This window comes from Schistocerca piceifrons, chromosome 2 (assembly GCF_021461385.2).
Source record: "Schistocerca piceifrons isolate TAMUIC-IGC-003096 chromosome 2, iqSchPice1.1, whole genome shotgun sequence".
Lineage (NCBI taxonomy): Eukaryota > Metazoa > Arthropoda > Insecta > Orthoptera > Acrididae > Schistocerca > Schistocerca piceifrons.
Genome location: NC_060139.1, coordinates 717,766,883 through 717,780,803, shown reverse-complemented (window position 1 = coordinate 717,780,803; position 13,921 = coordinate 717,766,883). Strand labels below are relative to the sequence as shown.

Below are 13,921 nucleotides of genomic sequence, written 5' to 3'. Positions count from 1 at the left end.
TCGGAGTTCAACATGATTCACAAATTAACAAAAGCGATGCAAAGAACAGTAACTCACACTCTCTCTGTTCTCTGTTTCGTAAATCAAACGGCAGAAGTTATTCCTACTCTGAAGCACATTCAGATCTCTCGAAATATGAAATCCCTTTAGAAGTTAGAGTGTGTAGCAGCCATTCACCGCCCACCCACACGAGTGAATCACGCACGTTACTGTAGGCAGATCTGCCTTCTTCCAGTACTCCACGTTAAGTGTCCAGAATCGCTCCCCTGAGCTCTTCACTCGGGAAGTCCCAGGCCCCAGCTGATTCCAGCAGTGTTCCGCCATCGTCCAACTCTCATTGGCTGAAGGCCGTCACCACTAAAAATACGTAGTTCTCAGGTTCCACATACATAGGTCTCATCTTGACCACTTACCCACACTAATATATTACAACAATATTAAAATCAAAAAGGTTATAACATTCGGTTGCATTCAGATCATTCACAAATACAAGTATATTGTTGCACAAGAGCACTCACGTTAAATGATTACATATTATCGCTAAATATTATTAAACAATTATTATGCCTTTCTGACAGGGGCGTCCTTCGGTTCTCTCTTCAATTGTGGTGTCTGTTGACACATGCGATCGACCACTTTTAAATGAGCAGTTTTTTAATAGCACTTGTGGAGAATACGATATTCTGACAAATACTTGCATAATGAAAAGATGTAAAAGACGTCATAAATCAATAAATAAAATAGATACAGATATGTACGGTACCTTTCAGGGACGATAGCTATAGTGCAATGCTGTGATCTGAGATAATGTTACTTGGAATCGCATCAAGCGATTAACATTTTTCAGTTCGGAGGGTCACTGTGAAAATGTTTATTTGCTTTGAAATATTAACTTTTGTTGCTTTAAAGATACTGAGATAATATTTTATACTGAGATAATATTTTATACTGAGATAATATTTTATACTGAGATAATATTTTATACTGAGATAATATTTTATACTGAGATAATATTTTATACTGAGATAATATTTTATACTGAGATAATATTGTATCACTGGATGCACCTCATTTTAATGAGGTCTCAAAGGTATTCAAATTTGCATTCATATTTCATGTGAATTATAATCGAATGTTAAAGAACTGTAACTTTGCCATCTTTAAGCGTGTCTGCCCAGGGATTTACCCGTTTCCGGTTCTGTGCTAACGCACTGAGTAATACCAAAACAACTAGTTCCCAACATCATACCGTTTATTTTTTCTCTCGTTATTAAATTCTATGAATGTTTTTCTTTTCCTCATTAGTAATAAGAAATTTGTTCATTGCCGCAGAAGGTGGCAAAGATAGGCTGATAAAATTATCTTTGTAACAAAAGAGCAAAATCCGGAGAATATTAAATTTTTTTGTTCAGTGTCGCTTGAGAATATTTATGTTTTAGATCTCTCACAAAAAGGACGTGTAAATTTTACTCGGGCGTCAACAATGCGTGTAGTAAATGATGTAAATGTAGTATGATAAAATGCAAGAAAACATGTATATTTAGAGTTATCACAGACGCAAGAATATTTTTATTTTATTACGCCAACATTCGTTCACAAGCATGGCTTTTGCCTGCAATCGTAAGAAGAAACAGTTTCTTCCAACTTTCAGGACAACGTAAAATTAATATCGTCGAATCAAGCGGATGCGAATGATGTATTCCTTCGAAGAACAAGTCGACATGCTTCTCATTTACGTCGAAGAAAATCTTAATGGTAGGAAGTACACCGCATTCCTGAAAGAAACGTTAGGTCCGTTATTGAAAGAAAAACTTTTAGGAACAAGGAACAGAATGTGATACAACACGTTGGGTGTCCGGCACATCTTTCTCTGATAGCTAGAAATGAGTTGCAGAGACAATTCGCAAATCGTCGGATTGGACGCGGACTAAATGCGTCGTGGCCGTCTCGTTCGCCAGACTTGACGCTTCTAGATTTTTTTCCTTGTAGGGATTCGTAAAAGACATTGTTTATAAAGACGTTGCAACTACACTTGAAGATGTGCGAGAGAGAATTGTCAGGGCATGTGCTTCGGTAAGTGCCGATGTGATAAACAATACCACTCCATCCATGATAAGATCACAGCGCTGCTTTGATACCAATGGTCATAATTCGAACACCTTCTGTAAAGGGACGTTCATGCCACCTTTGTGACCTTCGTTGACCTTCAAAGACCTTACTGTTACACATCACTGGATTCGTTTCGGTGGCCGGTATGGTATCAGAAAATAAATGCTTATCTGCAGCATCCCATAAAAAAAGCAATGTTGACATTCTTATCTCTGAAGCGACCCCATCTAGCAAAAAGAAAAAAAAAGTGTCATATTATGGCCTCCGTTGTCCCATGCAACTTTTGTCCCACAAATTTTTCAGATCCTATGATACTTTCGGAGATATTCTTGGTGGCAATAGTTAGTGACTCACCCTGTATATATGCTATTCATTATGATTTAGTGGGTGGACTGTAAGATCGGCAACCACAAAAAATTAGAGGTAAATTAATGTCAGTGTAAAATATATATATATGTGTGTGTGTGTGTGTGTGTGTGTGTGTGTGTGTGTGTGTGTGTGTGTGTGTGTGCTGCTGGGCTGCCTCCCAGCATGGTGATTCCACCATCGACCAACAACCTAACACAGCACGTGACTCGCCTGGAGCGGCCATGGCGGCTTGCTCGGTCCTGGGACCACTTCATCTTACCCTGTACCAACTCCGCGCGGCCTATTATCTCGCCTAAATAGGCGTAACGTTACAAATATACCTTGCGAGTGTGATCAGCGTTACGTCGGGACAGACAGTACGCGCTGTGAAAAACGCAGGAAGGAGCGTGAGAGGTTCCATCGTCTACGCTATCACGAGAAATCTTGCCTTAGCTGAGCGTGCTTTGGAAAACGGACACTGGATAAAACTTGACGAAACATCCATCTTGGCTCCCACAAACGGTTTCTGGGATTGTGTAATTAACAAAGCTATTGAAATAAAAATCACCAATAATACCCTGAACAGAGACTGTGGCCCGCAGCTCAGCACGGTTGAAGCGGACGCACCGAACGCCGAGTCAAAATACGCCCGTATACGGCGATGGCGCGGACGCCAGTGACGTCACAGCCGGCAGCTAGTGTACGTAACGGGTGTACCAGCAGCCTACTGGCAGTGTTATCACTTGACAATGGCCAAGGGGTTCTTGGCTGGAAGTTCGTGTAGTTTTAATCACTTGACGTGGTTGAAAACCCTAGAACTTTTATTCAACGTCACCACCGCGAGACTCTGCATTCTTACGTTACTACAGTATGGACTGAGTATTTCTGTGCTAGGTATGTTCGGTTATCTTTGAATGACTACGACCGATCTGTATTCATCTGGTGGTGGTAGAAAGACTCAATTATGAATATAAGTCAACCAATTTCTGTTACTTTTTTATCAGTTCGCAACCGTATTAATTTTGGCGTTCTTTAGACCTAATGCTTCCGCTTGTCGCTATATAAACACTCGTCAGTGGTGTGCTTTTGGGTGTCCAGCCGGTCGAGTTACGTTTTACTCACCGCCTATGTTCGTCATCAACGTTCAATAACCACTCAAAGATGGCAGTGGCAGCACTAGCGTGTCGTGGGAACGCGGCGAAACAGTGCAGTCGTCGTCGTCGTAATGCAGAAAGAGAGCGATTTATCTCATGTTTAGAACGGCATTATCATTGGCTGTCGGGCGAAGAGTGGAAGCATTTGCAATCGGCTAAGTTCGTAAGCCGTCAGCGTGCTGTCGTGGTTGAAGTAGAAGTTGTCCCAAAAAGAATGACCCGATTTTAAATATTATTAGAAAGAAGGGCTTAACACCAACAAATTGCATACTAAATTACTCAGAAAGACAGACGTTTATAAAAATCCATCATAAATGTTCAGTTCATCCCAAACTGAGCGCCAACCGGGGTGGCCGAGCGGTTCTAGGCGCTACGGTCTGGGACCGCTACGGTCGCAGGTTCGAATCCTGCCCCGGGCATGGATGTGTGTGATGTCTTTAGGTTAGTTAGGTTTGTGTAGTTCTAAGTTCTAGGGGACTGATGACCTCAGAAGTCCCATAGTGCTCAGAGCCATTTGCACCATTTTTGAACCAAACAGAGTAAGGTGTCTTCTGTCACTGAAGCTACGTCAGCTGATATTCTGCGTTTTAGTTTATCAATGTCACGAGGTAAGGGAGGAACGTAAACATATTGTTGAACATATCCACACAGGAAGAAATGAAATGGTGTTAAGTCAGGGTTCCTAAGAGGCCAAGAGTGTAAAGCCTGGTCTCTTAATCCTGTACGCGCTATCCAACGTTGAGGCATTCAGGTCAGCGGCCATAGCGACATCCAGCAGATTTTTTCTGAAACTCTAGACCATGGCGATTACATCTAGCGCTGTTTCAGTTACCTAGTGACATTTATGTCAGTATTATTACAAGTTAGAATCGGGTCATTATTTTTGGGACACCCTCTATAATGTGCATGGCAAAATGGTGCTATCCAAAACAGGCGGCGAGGCAACTGTGGTGCCCCACTGGCCATATACGACAGGGGTGAACGGCGACTGCGGATACGTATACAGGCGAATAGACTTGCAGCTGAGCAGCTGACCACCCAGGTGAATCAAGGAGCTCCCCTCAACAACCGTTCAACGAACGTTGATGTGTATACGCCTCCACAGCAGGTGCCTGGTTCATGTGACCGCTGTTCATCGGCGACAAAGGCTGGACTTTGCATGTCAGCACCGCAACTGCACGTCCACGGAGTGGTGACAGCTAACCTTTTGAGATAAACCACATTTTAAGCTCCATCGGATAGATGGCCGTAGTCATGTATGGCGTGATGCGTCTGAAAAGAAACACCCTGGATCAACACAAATACGCATATATTATTGGGGACTCTATCAAACCCAACATCTAGTTTGCTTTACTCGGCACGATTCCACCCATCAGCACGACAACACAACGTGTCACACAGCTCACAGTGTACGTGCGTGGTTTGAAGAGTACCAGGATCAGTTTACTGCTCTTCCCTGGCCACGAAACTCCCCGGATTTAAGCACAGCCGAGCATCTATGGGACCACCTCGATTGGAACGTCCCCGTCGTGGATCCTCAACTGGGAAACCTAGTCCATCTGGCCATGGCACTAAGGGCGGCATGGTTCCACGTCTCTGTCGGTACCTTCCAAAATATCACTATCTTCTCCTGTATCTCTTGCAGTAGTTGTGCAGCAAAAGATGGCTATTCAGGCTTTTGACAGGTGGTCACATTAATATGACTGGACAATGTATAATGAAGAATTAAATTTTGGAAATACACTAAAATAAAATTGAGAAACGATGTAACTGAAGACCTAAGTGACAAACTTTCAAGTTAAATCACTGCATGCCTGACTGGCCGCTGCCTTGAAAGAGCTGAAGGGTTGCCTAGTAACTACAACTGTAGCTACAACACTGAGGTGACTAAAAATCATGAGATAGCGATATGTACATACAGATAACGTGGTAGTATCGCGTAAACTATAAAACGGAAGCGCAGTTACAGAGCTATCGTTTGTACTCAGGTGATTCATGTGAAAAAATCTCACAAAAGAGGAATTGAGACTGAACACGGAAAGATTCGAGCTAGACGTAGGGGTCATTCCATTTCGGAAATCGTTTGGGAATTCAGTATTCTGAGATTCACAGTGCCAAGAGTATGCGAGGAATACCAAATTTCACACATTACCTCCCACATGGCTTTCACTTAATGACCGAGAGCAGCGGCTCTTGAGTAGGGGTGTCATTGCTAACAGACAAGCAACAGTGCGTGAAATAACCGCGGAAATCAATGTCGGGTATATGATAAACATAGCCATTAGGTCAATGGCAGAAGATGAGAGACACGAGTGCCTCTGCTAACAGCACGACATTGCCTGCACCGCCTCTCGTAGGCTCCTGACCATACCTGTTGAACCCTATACGGTTGGAAAACCGTGGCCTGTTGAGTGCCGATTTCAGTTGGTAAAAGCTGAAGATATGGTTCGAGTGTGGCACAGCCCCCACAAATCCACGGACCCAAGTTGCCTACAAGGCACTGTGCAAACTGGTGGTGGTTCCATAAAGATGTGGGTTGTTTTTACCTGGAATGTACTGGATCCTCCGGATATTCAGCTACCTTGAGACCATGTGCAGCCATTGTTGGACGTCATGTTCCCAAACAACGATGGAATTTTTATGGATAACAATGTGGCATGTGGTTTAAAGAAAATTACGGACAGTTCGAGCGAATGATTTTGCCACCCAGATAGTCCGACAGCTATCCCATCGAACATTTCGCGGACGTAATCGAGAGATCAGTTCGAGAAACTCCCGCACCCGAAACACTTTCGCAGTTATGGACAGCTATAGAGGCAGCATGGCTCAATATTTCTGTACGAGACTTCCAACGACTTGTTGAATCCATGCCGAGTAGCTGCACTATGCCGGGCAAAAGGAGGTCCTAGATGAGATTAGGAAGTATGCCATGACTGTCACCCCAGTGTATTACTACTACAGTATTCTACACTGGCATATGGATGCTTCGGCAGTCCTGGAATCTACGCACGTGGGTGGCCACTATACTTCTTTTGGTAAGATTTCTGTAACTATTTTTGATAATGGCTACCATTCTGTACCATATTAGTAAAATTTTGTTACTCTCCTACTTGCTCTTCGAACCAGAGATGGATCGTTTGTCAACGAACTGGTCCAAAGGAACGGTTCACCAAGATGAACGGAACGAGCGAGGAGTGAATTCTAAGGAACGGTCTTTCATAGTTCACTTCGGTCGCGGCTTTCTACTTATAGTTCCCGGGAACGGGAAACGGCCGGTCTCGTTCCCGCGGTCTCACGTCAACCGGTCTCGTTCCAGCCTCGGTCCCGTTCTTGTCTGTCTAGGTCTCGCTCGGCCGGACTCTTCCTCCTCTGCGTGGCCACTCGTCGCAGTTCCACTGCCGACTGCTAATAGTTACTTCAGTATCGAGCTGTTCGTTTCGTTCGCTTCGCACGCTCATTCTAGATTTGTTTCAAACCTTTTTTGAACTCTGAACTTCTGGTTCTTTTTCGTATTCCATTCAGCGTCCTCGACCCGTAATTAAAATGTATTTTATAATTACGTAAACTACATAAAAATTACATAGTATGTAATACATACATCTTTTCAGGTAACAAAACTGCGTATCAGCTCACTTCACTATTTCGATAAACAGCAGAAGAAATACTTGCAAAAAGGCAAGATTTGTTATTACACATGCAAAGGTCGTCGGCACGGTACACACGAGTGGTCTTTTCCGCCTTTTTCTGATCCAAGGTGAAAGAGCATGTTCATTGTTATGGAAGGCAGACCGACTTACAACCGAATGAAGCCCGCGCTTAGTGATCGAGTGTCTGGTGTCACATTTTGTAAAGAGAATATGATAGCTCCTGCAACGTTATTTCAGTGGCACAGGGTGGCGCACGAAAAATCGACCCCGAGTACTAGACTGCTCACTGTCTCTTACCAATCTTCATCTATTGTTTAGAAGTTGTTTGCTTTAGCTTATTTGTTATTTCTTCACTGCCCAATTATTACATGTTTATCTATTCTGCACGTAGCGGTCAACAAATCGTCCGTAACTGGCGAGCAGTCTGTACTCGGGGCCGGTTTTTCGTGCGCCACCTTATATTATTTCACTGCGATCAGCCACTTAACGCTACAGTTCACTAAACGAGATGTTTCGCAGAATCATGAAAATTAAAGTGTATGAGAATTTTGGTATGAATAAAAGCTCTGTACTCCAGGGGGGGAGGCAAGTCCCCCTCTTGGCGTCTTCCATCTTCAGTCACCTATGGTACTAATTTTCAATTTTTCATAAGAACCATATACCAAGCACAATGAACGGTGAGCAAGTAAAAATCAACGGTTCCCAAAAAAGAGCGATCACCAGTGAATTAGTTCCCAAGGATGAACGACTTGGCCCATCACCACCACTTCGAACCTCTTGACGTTAGTTTGACAGATCGCACCGCTGAAAACAGAAGTACTGGAAATGGTGCTTCAGCATACCTTGCCCTCGACTTTGTCGTCAGCCTTTATCAGCTGCGGCTGCGGCACGATCGCCACCGCTGAGGCGTAAGCGGCCGCCTGCGGCGGCGGAGGTGCCTGCCTGTATAGCGGCCAAGCGGGCACCAATGGCGGCGGCGGCTGCTGCTGCTGCTGCTGCTGGTGGTGACCGTAGATACAGAGGGGCACGTGCTGCCCGCCAGAGTGGATCGGCAGCGCCACCACCTGTCCACCGTCCAGCGTCTTGTGCGCGCCACCGTTCTGCAACGGTAAACAGGACGCGCCTCAGCAATTAGGTGTGTACTAGTTCTCCTTCCAGCTACCTGTCCCTACCTCCGCGCAGCGATTACTACAGCTCAACCCGCCGCTACGGCGACACATGGGTACGTGTGTACTAAAATGCTGATGGTAAGCTCGTAGGGGACCAAACTGCTGGGGTCATCGTTCCCTAGGCTTACACTATTTAAAATAACTAACTTACGCTAAGAACACACACACACACACACACACACACACGGGCGCGCGCGCAGCCGCCCGAGGGAGGGAGGACTCTCAACTCTGACGGGGTGGGGAGGGGGGAGGGGGCGAGGAGGGGGGAGCCGCGCGAACCGTGGCATGGCGCCTGAGACCACGTGGCTACTCCGCGCGCCGTGTGTACTTAAGCACAGCGGTTAAAGCAGTCTAATTTGGTCTCCGCTAGCGTGGCGAGCATCACGAAAACCTTTCAGTCTGCTGCACCCGACGACAGGTTGTGCTATCAGTTCAACAGGAGCAGCCATGTTTATATTTGCGGCGATAGTTTCACTGCAGTATTTATGATAACGGCGGGAGCAGCAAAATGAACAAACCAAACTTAAAGGAGACTGAGAAGAAATTATGAATTGAGGAATATGTACCACTCACGAAACAGAGCGCAAGTCCGGCAGGGGAAAGTCTTAGCGTGTTTATGAGGCAGCTTTAAAAAAAAAAAATTATAATAATCGGTGTCAGGAAGTCGTTTCTAAAAGTATTTGTATGGAGTGTAGCCATGTATGGAAGTGAAACAAGGACGATAAATAGTTTGGACAAGAAGAGAATAAAAGCTTTCGAAATGTGGTGCTACAGAAGAATGCTGAAGATTAGATGGGTAGATCACATAACTAATGTGGAGGTTTTGAATAGAATTGGGGAGAAGAGGAGTTTGTGGCACAACTTGACTAGAAGAAGGGATCGGTTGGTAGGACATGTTCTGAGGCATCAAGGGATCACAAATTTAGCATTGGAAGGCAGCGTGGAGGGTAAAAATCGTAGAGGGAGACCAAGAGATGAATACGCTAAGGAGATTCAGAAGGATGTAGGTTGCAGTAAGTACTGGGAGATGAAGCTTGCACAGGATAGGGTAGCATGGAGAGCTGCATCAAATCAGTCTCAGGACTGAAGACAACAACAACAACAACAACAACAACAACAACAGATGTCTCACAATGCAAATTGTGTAAAAAGTTACTGTACGCACATTCAGGAACACGTGGAGTATGTTACGACATGTTTGTAAATTTGACCAGCAGTTTTCTCACTCTAGAAGTATTTTGAAAGAGGAAAAAGCGGCTGACAAGTGTGTGAAATGTGTGTGCTAAGGACTTGAGGTCGTTTAGTGGCACTTAGGCTTTGAAAATCTGGGGCAAACATTGATTTAAACAGGAAAAAATATGGCTCAATGGACATTAAATACCACATTCTGATGGTATACAAGCTAGTGCGAAGAAAGCTTAGTATGAATGATAAACTTATTCCAGATGTGAACATTTTAGATTAACGTAACACGGAAAACTAACTTCATGTTTGCTAAACTGCATTTGGGGAATTTAGAATTAACTATTTTGGCAACTTGGAGTGAATTCAGCGAAGCCGCAATACACATCCTGGAAAAGTAACTGAATTGGTTTTACGGGGGTAACGTATGGCTGGAACACACAAAGGTTACAGAAACTAGTCTCCCAAGTCCTTACCTTAGTTGGCGTTGCAGTGTAATAGACATCTTCAGTTGCTTAGAAGCAAAGGATCTCGACATTCAGAAATGCATTACAGGTGACATGATCGATCAGGTGACATGATCGATGATGATTCGGATTGAGAATAACCAGTTCTAGTCTAAAGAACGTGAAGGTGCACAGAAAAAGGTTCCTATAGAAGTAAATAAGCCAGAAATACGCTGAAAAGGGGAAAAAAAAGAAATCCGCTATTTCCTGGCCTATAAAATGACTCATAATGAATGTGTATTTCATTGAGCCTCGTATTGTGATACTCTGGTATTTTCATCAACTTCCGGACCCTACTCAAAACACTGCAGTGAAAGCTTACAGAGTAAACTGCTACGGAGCCTAGCAGAGCGGGAAGACTGTCCTGCTTGGGTTGGGCATAGCTTGGCTTGGATGGGTGTAAAGCAGCCTGCCCGTTCGTTGATAACGTGCGACAGCTTGCCTGCCTAACAGGCCAGCACGGGTAGGTTAAAACCTGAGTGCGTACACCTGTGATAGCAATTCTCTGTTATCACTGTATCTGTCTACTCAGAAAAGCAACCGAGCCATGTAACGTAAGCACCACAAAAGAATTGTCAAGAAGAATGTGACTTTCCAATGGTAGTTCAAACATAGAAAATATTCGAATCTTCAATCAATAAGGTTCTCAACTGAGTCGATCCAAAACATAATCGACTTACTAGAAAAACTGCAGCCTAATACTGGAAAAAAATTATCTTGGTGGCAGATGACGTTCATTGCAAAATAAGAGCAATATAATCAACTCAATTTCATATTTGGCGTTTTCTTCCGTAAATTGGTGGCAGTGTAAGACATAAATGACTAGTTGTGAACTGCCTTTTATAGATGGTAAACCAGAACTTCACGAACTTCTGCAGATTGCCGACGGGTATTTCCTATGTTTTACTGTGAACGATCCGTGGTCTCCGGTGGTTTGCTACAAAGTAATTCTATTTCCTTTTCTTTACAACCCACATTTATCTTTGCATCTGTTTTTCTCTGTAAATATCTGCACAACAGTTCACATATCTATGGACTGTTCGTCAAACTGCGATCCGAGACAAGTATTGAAGCACCCCGCTGTTCTCAGCCGTCATCTGTAGTAAATTTAACCAGCCAAATCGAAAGACGTTAAATAATGGTAAGACCACCTTGAAAGTGTAGTTTTCCTGTTCAGTAACAAAAAGACAGCGAAGTAACGTTTTAAGATGTGCTTACTTTTAATTGACTAATGTATTCGACGATGAGAGAGTTAAATATGACTGCTTACCTTACGGCTCCAAGCACTATGGGACTTAACATCTTAGGTCATCAGTCCCCTACCGATGGTAGGGTATGGTATGGTAGGGTAGGGTAGGAGTACTGACACTGAAGTAACATGTATTCGTGAATGCTCATTACAGAGGCTGTAAGGTTTAAACGCAGTACTTACACTACTGGCCATTAAAATTGCTCCACCACGAAGATGACGCGCTACAGACGCGAAATTTAACAGACAGGAAGAAGATGCTGTGATACGCGAATCATTAGCTTTTCAGAACATTCACACAAGGCTGGCGCCGGTGGCGACACCTACGTGCTGACATGAGGAAAGTTTCCAACTAGCAGTTGACCGGCGTTGCCTGGTGAAACGTTGTTGTGATGCCTCGTGTAAAGAGGAGAAATGCGTACCATCACGTTTCCTACTCTGATAAAGATCTGATTGCAGTCTACCGCGATTGAGGTTTATCGTATCCCGACATTGCTGCTCGCGTTGGTCGAGATCCAATGACTGTTAGCAGAATATGGAATTGGTGGGTTCAGGAGGGTAATACGGAACGGCGTACTGGATCCCAACGGCCTCTTATCACTAGCAGTCGAGATGGCAGCCATCCGCATGGCTGTAATAGATCGTGCAGCCACGTCTCTATCCCTGATTCAAAAGATGGGAACGTTTGCAAGACGACAACCATCTGCAAGAACAGTTCGACGACGTTTGCAGCAGCATGAACTATCAGCTCGGAGACCAAGGCTGCGGTTACCCTTGACGCTGCATCACAGACAGGAGCACCTGCGATGGTGTACTCAACGACGAACCTGGGTGCACGAATGGCAAAACGTCATATTTTCGGATGAATCCAGGTTCTGTTTAGAGCATCATGATGGTCGCATCCGTGTTTGGCGACATTGCGGTGAACGCATATTGGGAGCGTGTATTCGTCATCGCCATATAGTTGTGTCACCCGGTGTGATGGTATGGGGTGCCATTGGTTACACGTCTCGGTCAGCTCTTGTTCGCATTGACGGCACTTTGAACAATGGACGCTACATTTCAGATGTGTTACGACCCGTGGCTCTACCCTTCATTCGATCCCTGCGAAACCCTACATTTCAGCAGGATAATGCACGACCGCATGTTGCAGGTCCTGCACGGGCCTTTCTGGATACGGAAAATGTTCGACTGCTGCCCTGCCCAGAACATTCTCCAGGTCTCTCACCAATTGAAAACGTATGGTCAATGGTGGCCGAGCAACTGGCTCGTTACAATACGCCAGTCACTACTCTTGATGAACTGTGGTATCGTGTTGAGGCTGTATGGGCAGCTGTACCTGTAAACGCCATCCAAGCTCTGTTTGATTCAATGCCCAGGCGTATCAAGGCCGTTATTACCGCCAGAGGTGGTTGTTGTGGGTACTGATTTCTCAGGATCTATGCACCCAAATTGCGTGAAAATGTAATCAGATGTCAGTTCTAGTATAATATATTTGTACAATGAATACTCGTTTATCATCTGCATTTAATCTTGGTGTAGCAATTTTAATGGCCATTAGTGTATTACTGGGCAAGTGATCAAAACGTTGTTACAGCGATGTGAACTACTGTTTGTGATACGGACCACTCTGATGTGGCGTAATGAACTTCATATTTTCTTCTAGTATTGTAATTATGTACATGATTGTTCCTGTCGAAGCGCAATGTACTATTACATCAAACTTCATAATGGGATAACAATAATGTGAAGTTGATACGACTGCTACTCACACGTCGTGGTGCAGAAAAGCACAATGAAAAGTGTGTTCACGTAATTTTGGGTCAAGAAATTCTTCAGAAAGGAAGCAAGGGCGGCGCACGCACGCACACCCTGTCTCCTGTTGTTCTAGTCAAAATCTTTTTTTTTAAGAGGGAGGAAATTTGAATAGTGGCTAATAACCGGAGGGAGGCGTTTAGGACATGAGATGCTGCACCAACAAGTGCTGTCACGTAGCCTTGTGTTGTGAGGGGAAGATGTCGTTGATATAGTTTACTACATTTTTTTACCTCCATAGTTATCGATGATCATATCTCTGGAGTGTTGCAAAGACTGTACTGACGTCGGTTCATGGTAGTTTGGTGTGTTGTCAACATTGTTATTTCAGTTTGTGCTTTATTTCTTTAGAAAATACATTTCCGGTGGTCGTCTAAATTTTGGTTGAGGTACGCGCAACGCATGCCACCTATATGATCGTCGAGACTAACAAAGAGCGCAGACGACGTTTGAAGACAATTCGAATAAGAATTATGCAATAAAAACTTTCTGTTAAACAGACTGCAAGAAAGAACTTGCTAAACTTTGCTGTGAAAATGTGCGGTATTGTTTTCCTTTTCGCTGTCATTCTTAACAGAAAATAAGTTGTGTTTATAGTTGACTTCATACTCCTACCTGATCGTAGACTGAAAACGTATAAATTACGGTCATTAAAGCTACTATTCACACAGATCCAGCAGCTGGAAATGTTCTCTCATATCCCGTGTACTAATGATTCCAACCGATTTACCCATTCACTTCC

The 13,921-nt window shown here is 44.1% G+C and overlaps 1 protein-coding gene across 1 annotated transcript in view; it reads right to left on the bottom strand.

Moving 5' to 3' along the window:
• Nucleotides 1-13,921, bottom strand: part of LOC124775793 — a 157,330-nt gene that overhangs the window by 24,215 nt on the left and 119,194 nt on the right. The window contains exon 7 of the mRNA XM_047250624.1: nucleotides 8,101-8,358. Within this exon, the coding sequence (XP_047106580.1) occupies nucleotides 8,101-8,358 (258 nt within the window). The remainder of the gene's footprint in view (nucleotides 1-8,100; nucleotides 8,359-13,921) is intronic.